Source organism: Salmo salar, unplaced genomic scaffold (genome assembly GCF_965601325.2).
Source record: "Salmo salar unplaced genomic scaffold, fSalSal1 ptg000525l, whole genome shotgun sequence".
NCBI classification, from domain to species: Eukaryota; Metazoa; Chordata; class Actinopteri; order Salmoniformes; family Salmonidae; genus Salmo; species Salmo salar.
In genome coordinates this window covers 47,501-61,366 of record NW_027675410.1, presented here as the reverse complement: position 1 = coordinate 61,366, position 13,866 = coordinate 47,501, and the positions used below count along the sequence as shown (strand labels likewise).

Genomic DNA, 13,866 nt, shown 5'->3' with positions numbered 1-13,866 from the left:
ACAGAGAACCACCTGGAACACACACACACCGTTAACCCCCCACAGAGAACCACCTGGAACACACACACACCGTTAACCCCCCACAGAGAACCACCTGGAACACACACACACCGTTAACCCCCCCACAGAGAACCACCTGGAACACACACACACACCGTTAACCCCCCACAGAGAACCACCTGGAACACACACACACCGTTAACCCCCCACAGAGAACTACCTGGAACACACACACACCGTTAACCCCCCACAGAGAACTACCTGGAACACACACACACCGTTAACCCCCCACAGAGAACTACCTGGAACACACACACACACCGTTAACCCCCCACAGAGAACCACCTGGAACACACACACACACACACACCGTTAACCCCCACAGATAACCACCTGGAACACACACACACACACCGTTAACCCCCACAGAGAACCACCTGGAACACACACACACCGTTAACCCCCCACAGAGAACCACCTGGAACACACACACACCGTTAACCCCCCACAGAGAACCACCTGGAACACACACACACCGTTAACCCCCCACAGAGAACCACCTGGAACACACACACACCGTTAAACCCCCACAGAGAACCACCTGGAACACACACACACACACACCGTTAACCCCCCACAGAGAACCACCTGGAACACACACACACCGTTAACCCCCCACAGAGAACCACCTGGAACACACACACACCGTTAACCCCCCACAGAGAACCACCTGGAACACACACACACACACACACCGTTAACCCCCACTGTCTCAGTGTTGGAGCGCGCCCCTGGCTATCTATCTGTAATGATGTCTCAGTGTTGGAGCGCGCCCCTGGCTATCTATCTGTAATGATGTCTCAGTGTTGGAGCGCGCCCCTGGCTATCTATCTGTAATGATGTCTCAGTGTTGGAGCGCGCCCCTGGCTATCTATCTGTAATGATGTCTCAGTGTTGGAGCGCGCCCCTGGCTATCTATCTGTAATGATGTCTCAGTGTTGGAGCGCGCCCCTGGCTATCTATCTGTAATGACGTCTCAGTGTTGGAGCGCGCCCCTGGCTATCTATCTGTAATGACGTCTCAGTGTTGGAGCGCGCCCCTGGCTATCTATCTGTAATGACGTCTCAGTGTTGGAGCGCGCCCCTGGCTATCTATCTGTAATGACGTCTCAGTGTTGGAGCGCGCCCCTGGCTATCTATCTGTAATGACGTCTCAGTGTTGGAGCGCGCCCCTGGCTATCTATCTGTAATGACGTCTCAGTGTTGGAGCGCGCCCCTGGCTATCTATCTGTAATGACGTCTCAGTGTTGGAGCGCGCCCCTGGCTATCTATCTGTAATGACGTCTCAGTGTTGGAGCGCGCCCCTGGCTATCTATCTGTAATGACGTCTCAGTGTTGGAGCGCGCCCCTGGCTATCTATCTGTAATGACGTCTCAGTGTTGGAGCGCGCCCCTGGCTATCTATCTGTAATGACGTCTCAGTGTTGGAGCGCGCCCCTGGCTATCTATCTGTAATGACGTCTCAGTGTTGGAGCGCGCCCCTGGCTATCTATCTGTAATGACGTCTCAGTGTTGGAGCGCGCCCCTGGCTATCTATCTGTAATGACGTCTCAGTGTTGGAGCGCGCCCCTGGCTATCTATCTGTAATGACGTCTCAGTGTTGGAGCGCGCCCCTGGCTATCTATCTGTAATGACGTCTCAGTGTTGGAGCGCGCCCCTGGCTATCTATCTGTAATGACGTCTCAGTGTTGGAGCGCGCCCCTGGCTATCTATCTGTAATGACGTCTCAGTGTTGGAGCGCGCCCCTGGCTATCTATCTGTAATGACGTCTCAGTGTTGGAGCGCGCCCCTGGCTATCTATCTGTAATGATGTCTCAGTGTTGGAGCGCGCCCCTGGCTATCTATCTGTAATGATGTCTCAGTGTTGGAGCGCGCCCCTGGCTATCTATCTGTAATGATGTCTCAGTGTTGGAGCGCGCCCCTGGCTATCTATCTGTAATGATGTCTCAGTGTTGGAGCGCGCCCCTGGCTATCTATCTGTAATGATGTCTCAGTGTTGGAGCGTGCCCCTGGCTATCTATCTGTAATGATGTCTCAGTGTTGGAGCGTGCCCCTGGCTATCTATCTGTAAAGACCTCAGTGTTGGAGCGCGCCCCTGGCTATCTATCTGTAATGATGTCTCAGTGTTGGAGCGCGCCCCTGGCTATCTATCTGTAATGATGTCTCAGTGTTGGAGCGCGCCCCTGGCTATCTATCTGTAATGATGTCTCAGTGTTGGAGCGCGCCCCTGGCTATCTATCTGTAATGATGTCTCAGTGTTGGAGCGCGCCCCTGGCTATCTATCTGTAATGACGTCTCAGTGTTGGAGCGCGCCCCTGGCTATCTATCTGTAATGACGTCTCAGTGTTGGAGCGCGCCCCTGGCTATCTATCTGTAATGACGTCTCAGTGTTGGAGCGCGCCCCTGGCTATCTATCTGTAATGACGTCTCAGTGTTGGAGCGCGCCCCTGGCTATCTATCTGTAATGACGTCTCAGTGTTGGAGCGCGCCCCTGGCTATCTATCTGTAATGACGTCTCAGTGTTGGAGCGCGCCCCTGGCTATCTATCTGTAATGACGTCTCAGTGTTGGAGCGCGCCCCTGGCTATCTATCTGTAATGACGTCTCAGTGTTGGAGCGCGCCCCTGGCTATCTATCTGTAATGACGTCTCAGTGTTGGAGCGCGCCCCTGGCTATCTATCTGTAATGACGTCTCAGTGTTGGAGCGCGCCCCTGGCTATCTATCTGTAATGACGTCTCAGTGTTGGAGCGCGCCCCTGGCTATCTATCTGTAATGATGTCTCAGTGTTGGAGCGCGCCCCTGGCTATCTATCTGTAATGATGTCTCAGTGTTGGAGCGCGCCCCTGGCTATCTATCTGTAATGATGTCTCAGTGTTGGAGCGCGCCCCTGGCTATCTATCTGTAATGATGTCTCAGTGTTGGAGCGCGCCCCTGGCTATCTATCTGTAATGATGTCTCAGTGTTGGAGCGCGCCCCTGGCTATCTATCTGTAATGATGTCTCAGTGTTGGAGCGCGCCCCTGGCTATCTATCTGTAATGATGTCTCAGTGTTGGAGCGCGCCCCTGGCTATCTATCTGTAATGATGTCTCAGTGTTGGAGCGCGCCCCTGGCTATCTATCTGTAATGATGTCTCAGTGTTGGAGCGCGCCCCTGGCTATCTATCTGTAATGATGTCTCAGTGTTGGAGCGCGCCCCTGGCTATCTATCTGTAATGATGTCTCAGTGTTGGAGCGCGCCCCTGGCTATCTATCTGTAATGATGTCTCAGTGTGGGAGCGCGCCCCTGGCTATCTATCTGTAATGATGTCTCAGTGTTGGAGCGCGCCCCTGGCTATCTATCTGTAATGATGTCTCAGTGTTGGAGCGCGCCCCTGGCTATCTATCTGTAATGATGTCTCAGTGTTGGAGCGCGCCCCTGGCTATCTATCTGTAATGATGTCTCAGTGTGGGAGCGCGCCCCTGGCTATCTATCTGTAATGATGTCTCAGTGTGGGAGCGCGCCCCTGGCTATCTATCTGTAAAGACCTCAGTGTTGGAGCGTGCCCCTGGCTATCTATCTGTAATGATGTCTCAGTGTTGGAGCGCGCCCCTGGCTATCTATCTGTAATGATGTCTCAGTGTTGGAGCGCGCCCCTGGCTATCTATCTGTAATGATGTCTCAGTGTTGGAGCGCGCCCCTGGCTATCTATCTGTAATGATGTCTCAGTGTTGGAGCGCGCCCCTGGCTATCTATCTGTAATGATGTCTCAGTGTTGGAGCGCGCCCCTGGCTATCTATCTGTAATGATGTCTCAGTGTTGGAGCGCGCCCCTGGCTATCTATCTGTAATGATGTCTCAGTGTTGGAGCGCGCCCCTGGCTATCTATCTGTAATGATGTCTCAGTGTTGGAGCGCGCCCCTGGCTATCTATCTGTAATGATGTCTCAGTGTTGGAGCGCGCCCCTGGCTATCTATCTGTAATGATGTCTCAGTGTTGGAGCGCGCCCCTGGCTATCTATCTGTAATGATGTCTCAGTGTTGGAGCGCGCCCCTGGCTATCTATCTGTAATGATGTCTCAGTGTTGGAGCGCGCCCCTGGCTATCTATCTGTAATGATGTCTCAGTGTTGGAGCGCGCCCCTGGCTATCTATCTGTAATGATGTCTCAGTGTTGGAGCGCGCCCCTGGCTATCTATCTGTAATGACGTCTCAGTGTTGGAGCGCGCCCCTGGCTATCTATCTGTAATGACGTCTCAGTGTTGGAGCGCGCCCCTGGCTATCTATCTGTAATGACGTCTCAGTGTTGGAGCGCGCCCCTGGCTATCTATCTGTAATGATGTCTCAGTGTTGGAGCGCGCCCCTGGCTATCTATCTGTAATGACGTCTCAGTGTTGGAGCGCGCCCCTGGCTATCTATCTGTAATGACGTCTCAGTGTTGGAGCGCGCCCCTGGCTATCTATCTGTAATGACGTCTCAGTGTTGGAGCGCGCCCCTGGCTATCTATCTGTAATGATGTCTCAGTGTTGGAGCGTGCCCCTGGCTATCTATCTGTAATGATGTCTCAGTGTTGGAGCGTGCCCCTGGCTATCCATCAATAAAAAAGAAACATGCCATCTCCTTAATAAGGAATTTGAAATAATTTACACTTGATAATTAAGTATATTTAAAACCCAAATACTTTTACTTTAGTATTTTACTTGTCATAGCCAACATTCTCGAATTCTCTGTATGAAAATAAGATTCATATTATCGGTTTCTTGCATCACACAACACAGACCAAGTAAAAACATTAAGTCTCATGCAATGTAGGCCTTCACTGAACATATAGGCCACTGGAGGCCTTCACTGAACATATAGGCCACTGGAGGCCTTCACTGAACATATAGGCCACTGGAGGCCTTCACTGAACACATAGGCCACTGGAGGCCTTCACTGAACATATAGGCCACTGGAGGCCAGTGTTTGACAGCATCTCCCACTTTGAGAGTTTAAAGTCTGGTGAATATTCCAGAGAGTTCTTCACTGGGTATTTCAGTAGCAGTTCATCCATTTCCCCAACGACACATTAACAGCTTCATCCACACATTGTGGAGAGCAGCTTCCTCTTAGAAACCTATTGCTCATCTCCGCTGCTTTTTCTAGATAGTTCTCTGTGGAGTGGCATATACGACGCAGTCTGAAAAACTGGTCTCTAGGAAGTCCTCTTTTTAAATGGCTCAGGATGGAAGTTGTCCTCCTGTAATAGAGGATTTATGTCTGTTTCTTTACTATACAGAGCTGTAAACAGGGTCACATTTGATTTCTCAATCCACATGCCGAGGTCCTTTATTTAACCAGGTAGGCTAGTAGAGAACAAGTCCTTTATTTAACCAGGTAGACTAGTTGAGAACAAGTCCTTTATTTAACCAGGTAGGCTAGTAGAGAACAAGTCCTTTATTTAACCAGGTAGGCTAGTAGAGAACAAGTCCTTTATTTAACCAGGTAGACTAGTTGAGAACAAGTCCTTTATTTAACCAGGTAGGCTAGTAGAGAACAAGTCCTTTATTTAACCAGGTAGGCTAGTTGAGAACAAGTCCTTTATTTAACCAGGTAGGCTAGTAGAGAACAAGTTCTTTATTTAACCAGGTAGGCTAGTAGAGAACAAGTTCTTTATTTAACCAGGTAGGCTAGTAGAGAACAAGTCCTTTATTTAACCTGGTAGGCTAGTAGAGAACAAGTCCTTTATTTAACCAGGTAGGCTGGTTGAGAACAAGTTCTGAATTACAACTGCGACCTGGCCAAGATAAAGCAAAGCAGTTCGACACAGAGTTACACATGGAATAAACAAACATACAGTCAATAACACAATAGAAAAATCTATATACAGTGTGTGCAAATGTAGTAAGGAGGTAAGGCAATAAATAGGCCATAGAGGTGAAAATAATTACAATTTAGCATTAACACTGGAATGGTCGATGTGCAGAAGATGAATGTGCAAGTAGAGATACTGGGGTGCAAAGGAGCAGGATAAATAAATAAATACAGTATGAGGATGAGGTAGATAGATGGGCTATTTACAGATGGGCTATGTACAGGTGCAGTGATCTGTGAGCTGCTCTGACAGCTGGTGCTTAAAGCTAGTGAGGGAGATATGAGTCTCCTGCTTTGCTTTATCTTGGCTAGGTCACAGCTGTAAATGAGAACTTGCGTTGTGCAGACCTCACTACCCTCTGGAGAGCCTTGTGGTTGAGGGTGGAGGGTGATGCAGAACCCGGTATACGAACATAGACAGGGCTCCAACTCCCCGAGCTCCACCCTGTTAGCCAGCCTGCCAGCTCCACCCTGTTAGCCAGCCTGCCAGCTTAGTGGAGTCTGTTACTGGTACAGTCAGAGTGGTCAGCTCAGCTATCCCCATGGACACCGTGTCTGTGCCTTGATCTAGGTTGGGCCAAACTAAACATGGCGGTGTTCGCTTTAGCAATCTCACTGGAATAAAGACCTCCTCCATTCCTGTCATTATTGAAAGAGATTGTGATACCTCACATCTCAAAATAGGGCTACTTGATGTTAGATACCTCACTTCAAAGGCAGTTATCGCCTTTTGAGCTTCTAGTCATGAAATCTATGCAGCTACTCACTCACTTTTTATAGCTACTGTTTACAGGCCTCCTGGGCCATATGCAGTGTTCCTCACTGAGTTCCCTGAATTCCTATCGGATCTTGTAGTCATAGCAGATAATATTCTAATTTTTGGTGACTTTAACATTCACATGGAAAAGTCCACAGACCCACTCCAAAAGGCTTTCGGAGCCATCATCGACTCAGTGGGTTTTGTCCAACATGTCTCTGGACCTACTCACTGCCACAGTCATACTCTGGACCTAGTTTTGTCCCGTGGAATAAAATGTTGTGGATCTTAATGTTTTTCCTCATAATCCTGGACTATCGGACCACCATTTTATTGCTGTCCCCAGTCCACCTGGTCGTGCTGCTGCTCCAGTTTCAACTGTTCTGCCTGCGGCTATGGAACCCTGACCTGTTCACCGGATGTGCTACCTGTCCCAGACCTGCTGTTTTCAACTCTCTAGAGACAGCAGGAGTGGTAGAGATACTCTGAATGATCGGCTATGAAAAGCCAACTGACATTTACTCCTGAGGTGCTGACTTGTTGAACCCTCGACAACCACTGTGATTATTATTATTTGACCATGCTGGTTATTTATGAACATTTGAACATCTTGGCCATGTTCTGTTATAATCGCCACCCGGCACAGCCAGAAGAGGACTGGCCACCCCTCATAGCCTGGTTCCTCTCTAGGTTTCTTCCTAGGTTTTGGCCTTTCTAGGGAGTTTTTCCTAGCCACCCCTCATAGCCTGGTTCCTCTCTAGGTTTCTTCTTAGGTTCTGGCCTTTCTAGGGAGTTTTTCCTAGCCACCGTGCTTCTACACCTGCATTGCTTGCTGTTTGGGGTTTTAGGCTGGGTTTCTGTTCAGCACTTTGAGATATCAGCTGATGTAAGAAGGGCTATATAAATACATTTGATTGATTGATTGATTTCTGGGTTCCTGTAAGGATCCTGGCAACGCTGTTCTGCACAAGCTGCAGCCTGTGGATGCTTTAGGTAGGGTTAGGGTAGGTAGGGTAGGGTTAGGGGTAGGTAGGGGTAGGGGTTAGGGTTAGGTAGGGGTAGGGTAGGTAGGGTAGGGTTAGGGGTAGGTAGGGGTAGGGGTTAGGTAGGGGTAGGGTTAGCTGCAGCCTGTGGATGCTTTAGGTAGGGTTAGGGTAGGTAGGGTAGGGTAGGTAGGGGTAGGGGTAGGGGTTAGGTAGGGGTAGGGTTAGGGGTAGGTAGGGGTAGGGTTAGCTGCAGCCTGAGGATGCTTTAGGTAGGGTTAGGGTAGGTGGGGTAGGTAGGGGTAGGGTAGGTAGGGGTAGGTAGGGGTAGGGGGTAGGTAGGGGTAGGGTTAGGGGTAGGTAGGGGTAGGGGTTAGGTAGGGGTAGGGTTAGGGGTAGGTAGGGGTAGTGGTTAGGTAGGGTAGGTAGGGTTAGGGTAGGTAGGGTAGGGGTAGGTTAGGTAGGGGTAGGGTAGGGTTAGGGGTAGGGTTAGGGGTAGGTAGGGGTAGGGTAGGTAGGGTAGGGTTAGCTGCAGCCTGAGGATGCTTTAGGTAGGGTTAGGGTAGGTAGGGGTAGGTAGGGGTAGGGGTAGGGGTAGGGGTTAGGTAGGGGTAGGGTAGGGTTAGGGGTAGGGGTAGGGGTTAGGTAGGGGTAGGGTTAGCTGCAGCCTGAGGATGCTTTAGGTAGGGGTAGGGGTTAGGTAGGGGTAGGGGGTAGGGGGTAGGTAGGGGTAGGGTTAGGTAGGGTAGGTAGGGTAGGTAGGGTGTGGGTTAGGGGTAGGGGTTAGGTAGGGGTTAGGTAGGGTAGGTAGGGGTAGGGTTAGCTGCAGCCTGTGGATGCTTTAGGTAGGGTTAGGGGTAGGGGGTAGGGTAGGTAGGGTTAGGGGTAGGGGTTAGGTAGGGGTAGGGTTAGGTAGGGTAGGTAGGGTTAGGGGTAGGTAGGGTTAGGGGTAGGTAGGGGTAGGGTTAGGGGTAGGTAGGGTAGGGTTAGGGGTAGGTAGGGGTAGGGGTAGGTAGGGGTAGGGTTAGGGGTAGGTAGGGTAGGGTTAGGGGTAGGTAGGGGTAGGGTTAGCTGCAGCCTGAGGATGCTTTAGGTAGGGTTAGGGTAGGTAGGTAGGTAGGGTAGGGGTGGGGGTTAGGTAGGGGTAGGGTTAGGGGTAGGTAGGGGTTAGGTAGGGTAGGTAGGGGTAGGGTTAGGGGTAGGTAGGGTAGGTAGGGGTAGGGTTAGGGGTAGGTAGGGGTAGGTAGGGGTAGGGTTAGGGGTAGGTAGGGGTAGGGGTTAGGGGTAGGTAGGGGTATGTAGGGGTAGGGTTAGCTGCAGCCTGAGGATGCTTTAGGTAGGGTTAGGGTAGGTAGGGTAGGGTTAGGGGTAGGTAGGGGTTAGGTAGGGTAGGGTTAGCTGCAGCCTGAGGATGCTTTAGGTAGGGGTAGGGTAGGTAGGGGTAGGGGTAGGGTTAGGGGTAGGTAGGGGTAGGGTAGGTAGGGGTAGGGTTAGCTGCAGCCTGTGGATGCTTTAGGTAGGGTTAGGGTAGGTAGGGTAGGGTTAGGGGTAGGTAGGGGTAGGGGTAGGTAGGGGTAGGGTAGGTAGGGTAGGGTAGGTAGGGGTAGGGTAGGTAGGGGTAGGGTAGGTAGGGGTAGGGTTAGCTGCAGCCTGAGGATGCTTTAGGTAGGGTTAGGGTAGGTAGGGTAGGGTTAGGGGTAGGTAGGGGTAGGGGTTAGGTAGGGTAGGTAGGGGTAGGGTTAGCTGCAGCCTGTGGATGCTTTAGGTAGGGTTAGGGGTATGTAGGGGTAGGGGTTAGGTAGGGTAGGTAGGGGTAGGGGTAGGTAGGGTTAGGTAGGGGTTAGGTAGGGTAGGTAGGGGTAGGGTTAGGGGTAGGGTAGGTAGGGGGTAGGGGTTAGGTAGGGGGTAGGGGTTAGGTAGGGGTAGGTAGGGTAGGGTTAGGGGTAGGTAGGGGTAGGGGTTAGGTAGGGTAGGTAGGGGTAGGGTAGGTAGGGGTAGGGTAGGTAGGGGTAGGGTAGGTAGGGGTAGGGGGTAGGTAGGGTAGGTAGGGGTAGGGTAGGTAGGGGTAGGGTTAGCTGCAGCCTGAGGATGCTTTTTGAGGGGAGACCACCAAGGAGAGCATTGCAGTTGTCATGACGTTGGCCTGTGGGTGAGGTTTATGACCCCCCCCCCCTGCATAAATACCTTTCTCCCTTCCCCTCTCTTTCTGACCCTACTGAAGGACTGCTGAATAGCCTTTGTTAAACATAGAGTCTGGGAACATCAAACAAATGGGGGGAAAGGAACCATATTTTGGTAATAAAACCAGTTGGAAATATGCTTGGGAACGTAATGAGTATGTATGTCAGTTCGGTTGTCATCTGAGACATTATGACTGATGACAGGACGACATAAACTGTACCTGAGAAAGTCTACACCCTCTAGTTATCAGAGTCACATGGAATTGTTATGCAATTTAAATGTTTGATATTGAAATTGTTTGTTAGGAGATTAAATGTAATTTTAGCTTCCAAATGAGAGAATTGGGTTTTCATAAGGAAAGTGCCCTGCTTGATCAGTGGCCCACCCCTGTGAAGAGACAGGGGTTATAAACGATGAAACACACCCTCCTCCCCTCGCCACTATATAAGACAATGACCAATGTTCTTCAGGAGTTCCACTACGTGAGGTCTGCAGCCTCTGCGTTACAAGGACACACACGTCAAGTACAGAACTGAGCCAACCTCGGCGTGAGCTTTGGTTGCGAATGGTATGAACTTTGAGCTTATTCACTACAGAAGTGATACTTCCTAGCCGTTGAGTTAGCAGCGGCCGCTGAAGACGTGGGCTAGGAAAGGACGGACGACGGATCCAGTCTAACAGACAGACGAAGATACTACCACGTATCCACTTTACCACCAATGACATTCTTCCGAGGGCAGGGAGATCTGTTGGCCATCCCGGCCAGCATCTACGACCAATCTACCGAAGCGCAGCTCAGAGTAAATATTTACTGCGTTTTCCTTTTCTAAATGGGCGGTAATTTAGAATGCATAAGATAATGTATTTACGATAGCAGAGCTGCTGTTTCTTTATTCCCAAGTCTTCCCGCTCTTTCATTCAAGCCCAACCCCCTTCCTTTGTGTAACAAGCAGCCATGTCGGCTCCGTCCACCAGGGACGTTTTCTGTATGACATCATTTGCATTCTGTGTATATGTAATTCTGTGTGATTAGTTAGGCATTTAGTAAATAAATAATTAAACCCAATTTTGTATTGCTGATTCAACTTGTTAGCCAGGGTTCGTGAAGATAGCCAAGAATTTACAACTTTCATTATGAGACTGAAAATAAAATGAGGATTAATATTGACGGCTATCGATGTAAAATATTAAAGTCTTTAAGAGTTTATTCGGAAGATAACGGCTCTATAAAAAAACACTCTTCCGTGGTGCCCCGACTTTCTATTTAATTACATTTACATGATTAGCGAATCAGGTGATCTTAATTACAGAGAAAGGATTTTATAGAATAGCATGTTATATCACTTAATCACGACACAGTAATCTAGTGGGATGGTGACGCGGGAGGTGACCAGCCTCTCAGGTTGAGAGAAAACAGGACTGAGTCGGGTGATGTTTCTCAGGTGAAATAATGCATTTTTTTTGGCAGACATTTTATGTTGGTCGGAGAAAGCCAAACTAGCTAGCTATCAAGTTGACACTTCATCCCCCCCCCCAAAATAAATCCAGAGCACCGTTGCCATGGCAACTCCCAACCCCATGTTAGGTAGGCTGAGGGTTACCTTGTTGATGTCGCTAGTAGAGAGCCCAGTCGTCTCCAGCAGGCTTCTGATTGGTTGGACACTCTTGTTGAACAGGGAAGAACACAGCAGCTCAAAACGGGCCCTGAGAAAAGAAACACAGCGTGACTTTCCTGTGGCGGTGTACGAAGAGGGGGATGGTGAGGGGAACAGCGGTCTAAGGCCCTGCATCGCAGCACTACAGGCGTCACTACAGACCCGGGTTCCATTCAGGGCTGTATCACAACCGGCCGTGATCGGAAGTCCCATTGGGCGGCGCATGATTGGCCCAGAGTCGTTCGGGGGGGAGGCAGTCATTGTAAATAAGAATTTGTTCTTAACCGACTTGCCTATTTAAATAAATAAATAAATACACATTGTGGTGGGTAAGAGAGCAGAGGTTTGTGGGTAGTGTAGTCACCTGGAGATGTTGCAGTCGAAGTCCATGCCGTCGTGTAGAGAGTCAACAAAGCAGTTAGCAGAACCCAGCGAGGAGAGAGAATGTTTGGCCACGTCTGCTCCGTTCATCAGCTTCAACATGGCCCTCGCGTTACCGCTAACATCCTGTTTACACCACCTGCAGACAGACAGACACCGATGGGATGTAGGGGAATACCCGCTCCCATGGCTAACAGGCCGAGTGGAGGGGGGGGGGGGGGGGAATACCCTCTCCCATGGCTAACAGGCCGAGTGGAGGGGGGGGGGGGGGAATACCCTCTCCCATGGCTAACAGGCCGAGTGGAGGGGGGGGGGGGGGAATACCCTCTCCCATGGCTAACAGGCCGAGTGGAGGGGGGGGGGGGGGAATACCCTCTCCCATGGCTAACAGGCCGAGTGGGGGGGGGGGGGGGGAATACCCTCTCCCATGGCTAACAGGCCGAGTGGGGGGGGGGGGGGGGGGAATACCCTCTCCCATGGCTAACAGGCCGAGTGGAGGGGGGGGGGGGGGGGAAATACCCTCTCCCATGGCTAACAGGCCGAGTGGAGGGGGGGGGGGGGGAATACCCTCTCCCATGGCTAACAGGCCGAGTGGAGGGGGGGGGGGGGGGGGAATACCCTCTCCCATGGCTAACAGGCCGAGTGGAGGGGGGGCGGGGGGAATACCCTCTCCCATGGCTAACAGGCCGAGTGGAGGGGGGGGGGGGGGGGGAATACCCTCTCCCATGGCTAACAGGCCGAGTGGAGGGGGGGGGGGAATACCCTCTCCCATGGCTAACAGGCCAAGTGGAGGGGGGGGGGGGAATACCCTCTCCCATGGCTAACAGGCCGAGTGGAGGGGGGGGGGGGGGGAATACCCTCTCCCATGGCTAACAGGCGGAGTGGAGGGGGGGGGGGGGGGGGGGAATACCCTCTCCCATGGCTAACAGGCCGAGTGGAGGGGGGGGGGGGGAATACCCTCTCCCATGGCTAACAGGCCGAGTGGAGGGGGGGGGGGGGAATACCCTCTCCCATGGCTAACAGGCTGAGTGGAGGGGGGGGGGGGAATACCCTCTCCCATGGCTAACAGGCCGAGTGGAGGGGGGGGGGGGGGAATACCCTCTCCCATGGCTAACAGGCCGAGTGGAGGGGGGGGGGGGGGGAATACCCTCTCCCATGGCTAACAGGCCGAGTGGAGGGGGGGGGGGGGGGGGAATACCCTCTCCCATGGCTAACAGGCCGAGTGGAGGGGGGGGGGGGAATACCCTCTCCCATGGCTAACAGGCCGAGTGGAGGGGGGGGGGGGGAATACCCTCTCCCATGGCTAACAGGCCGAGTGGAGGGGGGGGGGGGGAATACCCTCTCCCATGGCTAACAGGCTGAGTGGAGGGGGGGGGGGGGGGAATACCCTCTCCCATGGCTAACAGGCCGAGTGGAGGGGGGGGGGGGGGGGAATACCCTCTCCCATGGCTAACAGGCTGAGTGGAGGGGGGGGGGGGGGAATACCCTCTCCCATGGCTAACAGGCCGAGTGGAGGGGGGGGGGGGGGGAATACCCTCTCCCATGGCTAACAGGCTGAGTGGAGGGGGGGGGGGGAATACCCTCTCCCATGGCTAACAGGCTGAGTGGAGGGGGGGGGGGGGAATACCCTCTCCCATGGCTAACAGGCCGAGTGGAGGGGGGGGGGGGGGGAATACCCTCTCCCATGGCTAACAGGCCGAGTGGAGGGGGGGGGGGGGGGAATACCCTCTCCCATGGCTAACAGGCCGAGTGGAGGGGGGGGGGGGGGAATACCCTCTCCCATGGCTAACAGGCCGAGTGGAGGGGGGGGGGGGGGGAATACCCTCTCCCATGGCTAACAGGCCGAGTGGAGGGGGGGGGGGGGGAATACCCTCTCCCATGGCTAACAGGCCGAGTGGAGGGGGGGGGGGGGGGAATACCCTCTCCCAATGCTAACAGGCCGAGTGGAGGGGGGGGGGGGGGGGGGAATACCCTCTCCCATGGCTAACAGGCCGAGTGGAGGGGGGGGGGGGGGGAATACCCTC

General features: G+C 52.6%; 1 protein-coding gene across 1 annotated transcript in view; it reads right to left on the bottom strand.

Moving 5' to 3' along the window:
* Positions 1-13,866, bottom strand: part of LOC106595188 (heat shock 70 kDa protein 14) — a 32,430-nt gene that overhangs the window by 2,786 nt on the left and 15,778 nt on the right. The window contains exons 8-9 of the mRNA XM_082972033.1: positions 11,826-11,981; positions 11,382-11,510 (exon numbers count right to left, since the gene is read on the bottom strand). Of these exons, the coding sequence (XP_082828159.1) occupies positions 11,382-11,510; positions 11,826-11,981 (285 nt within the window). The remainder of the gene's footprint in view (positions 1-11,381; positions 11,511-11,825; positions 11,982-13,866) is intronic.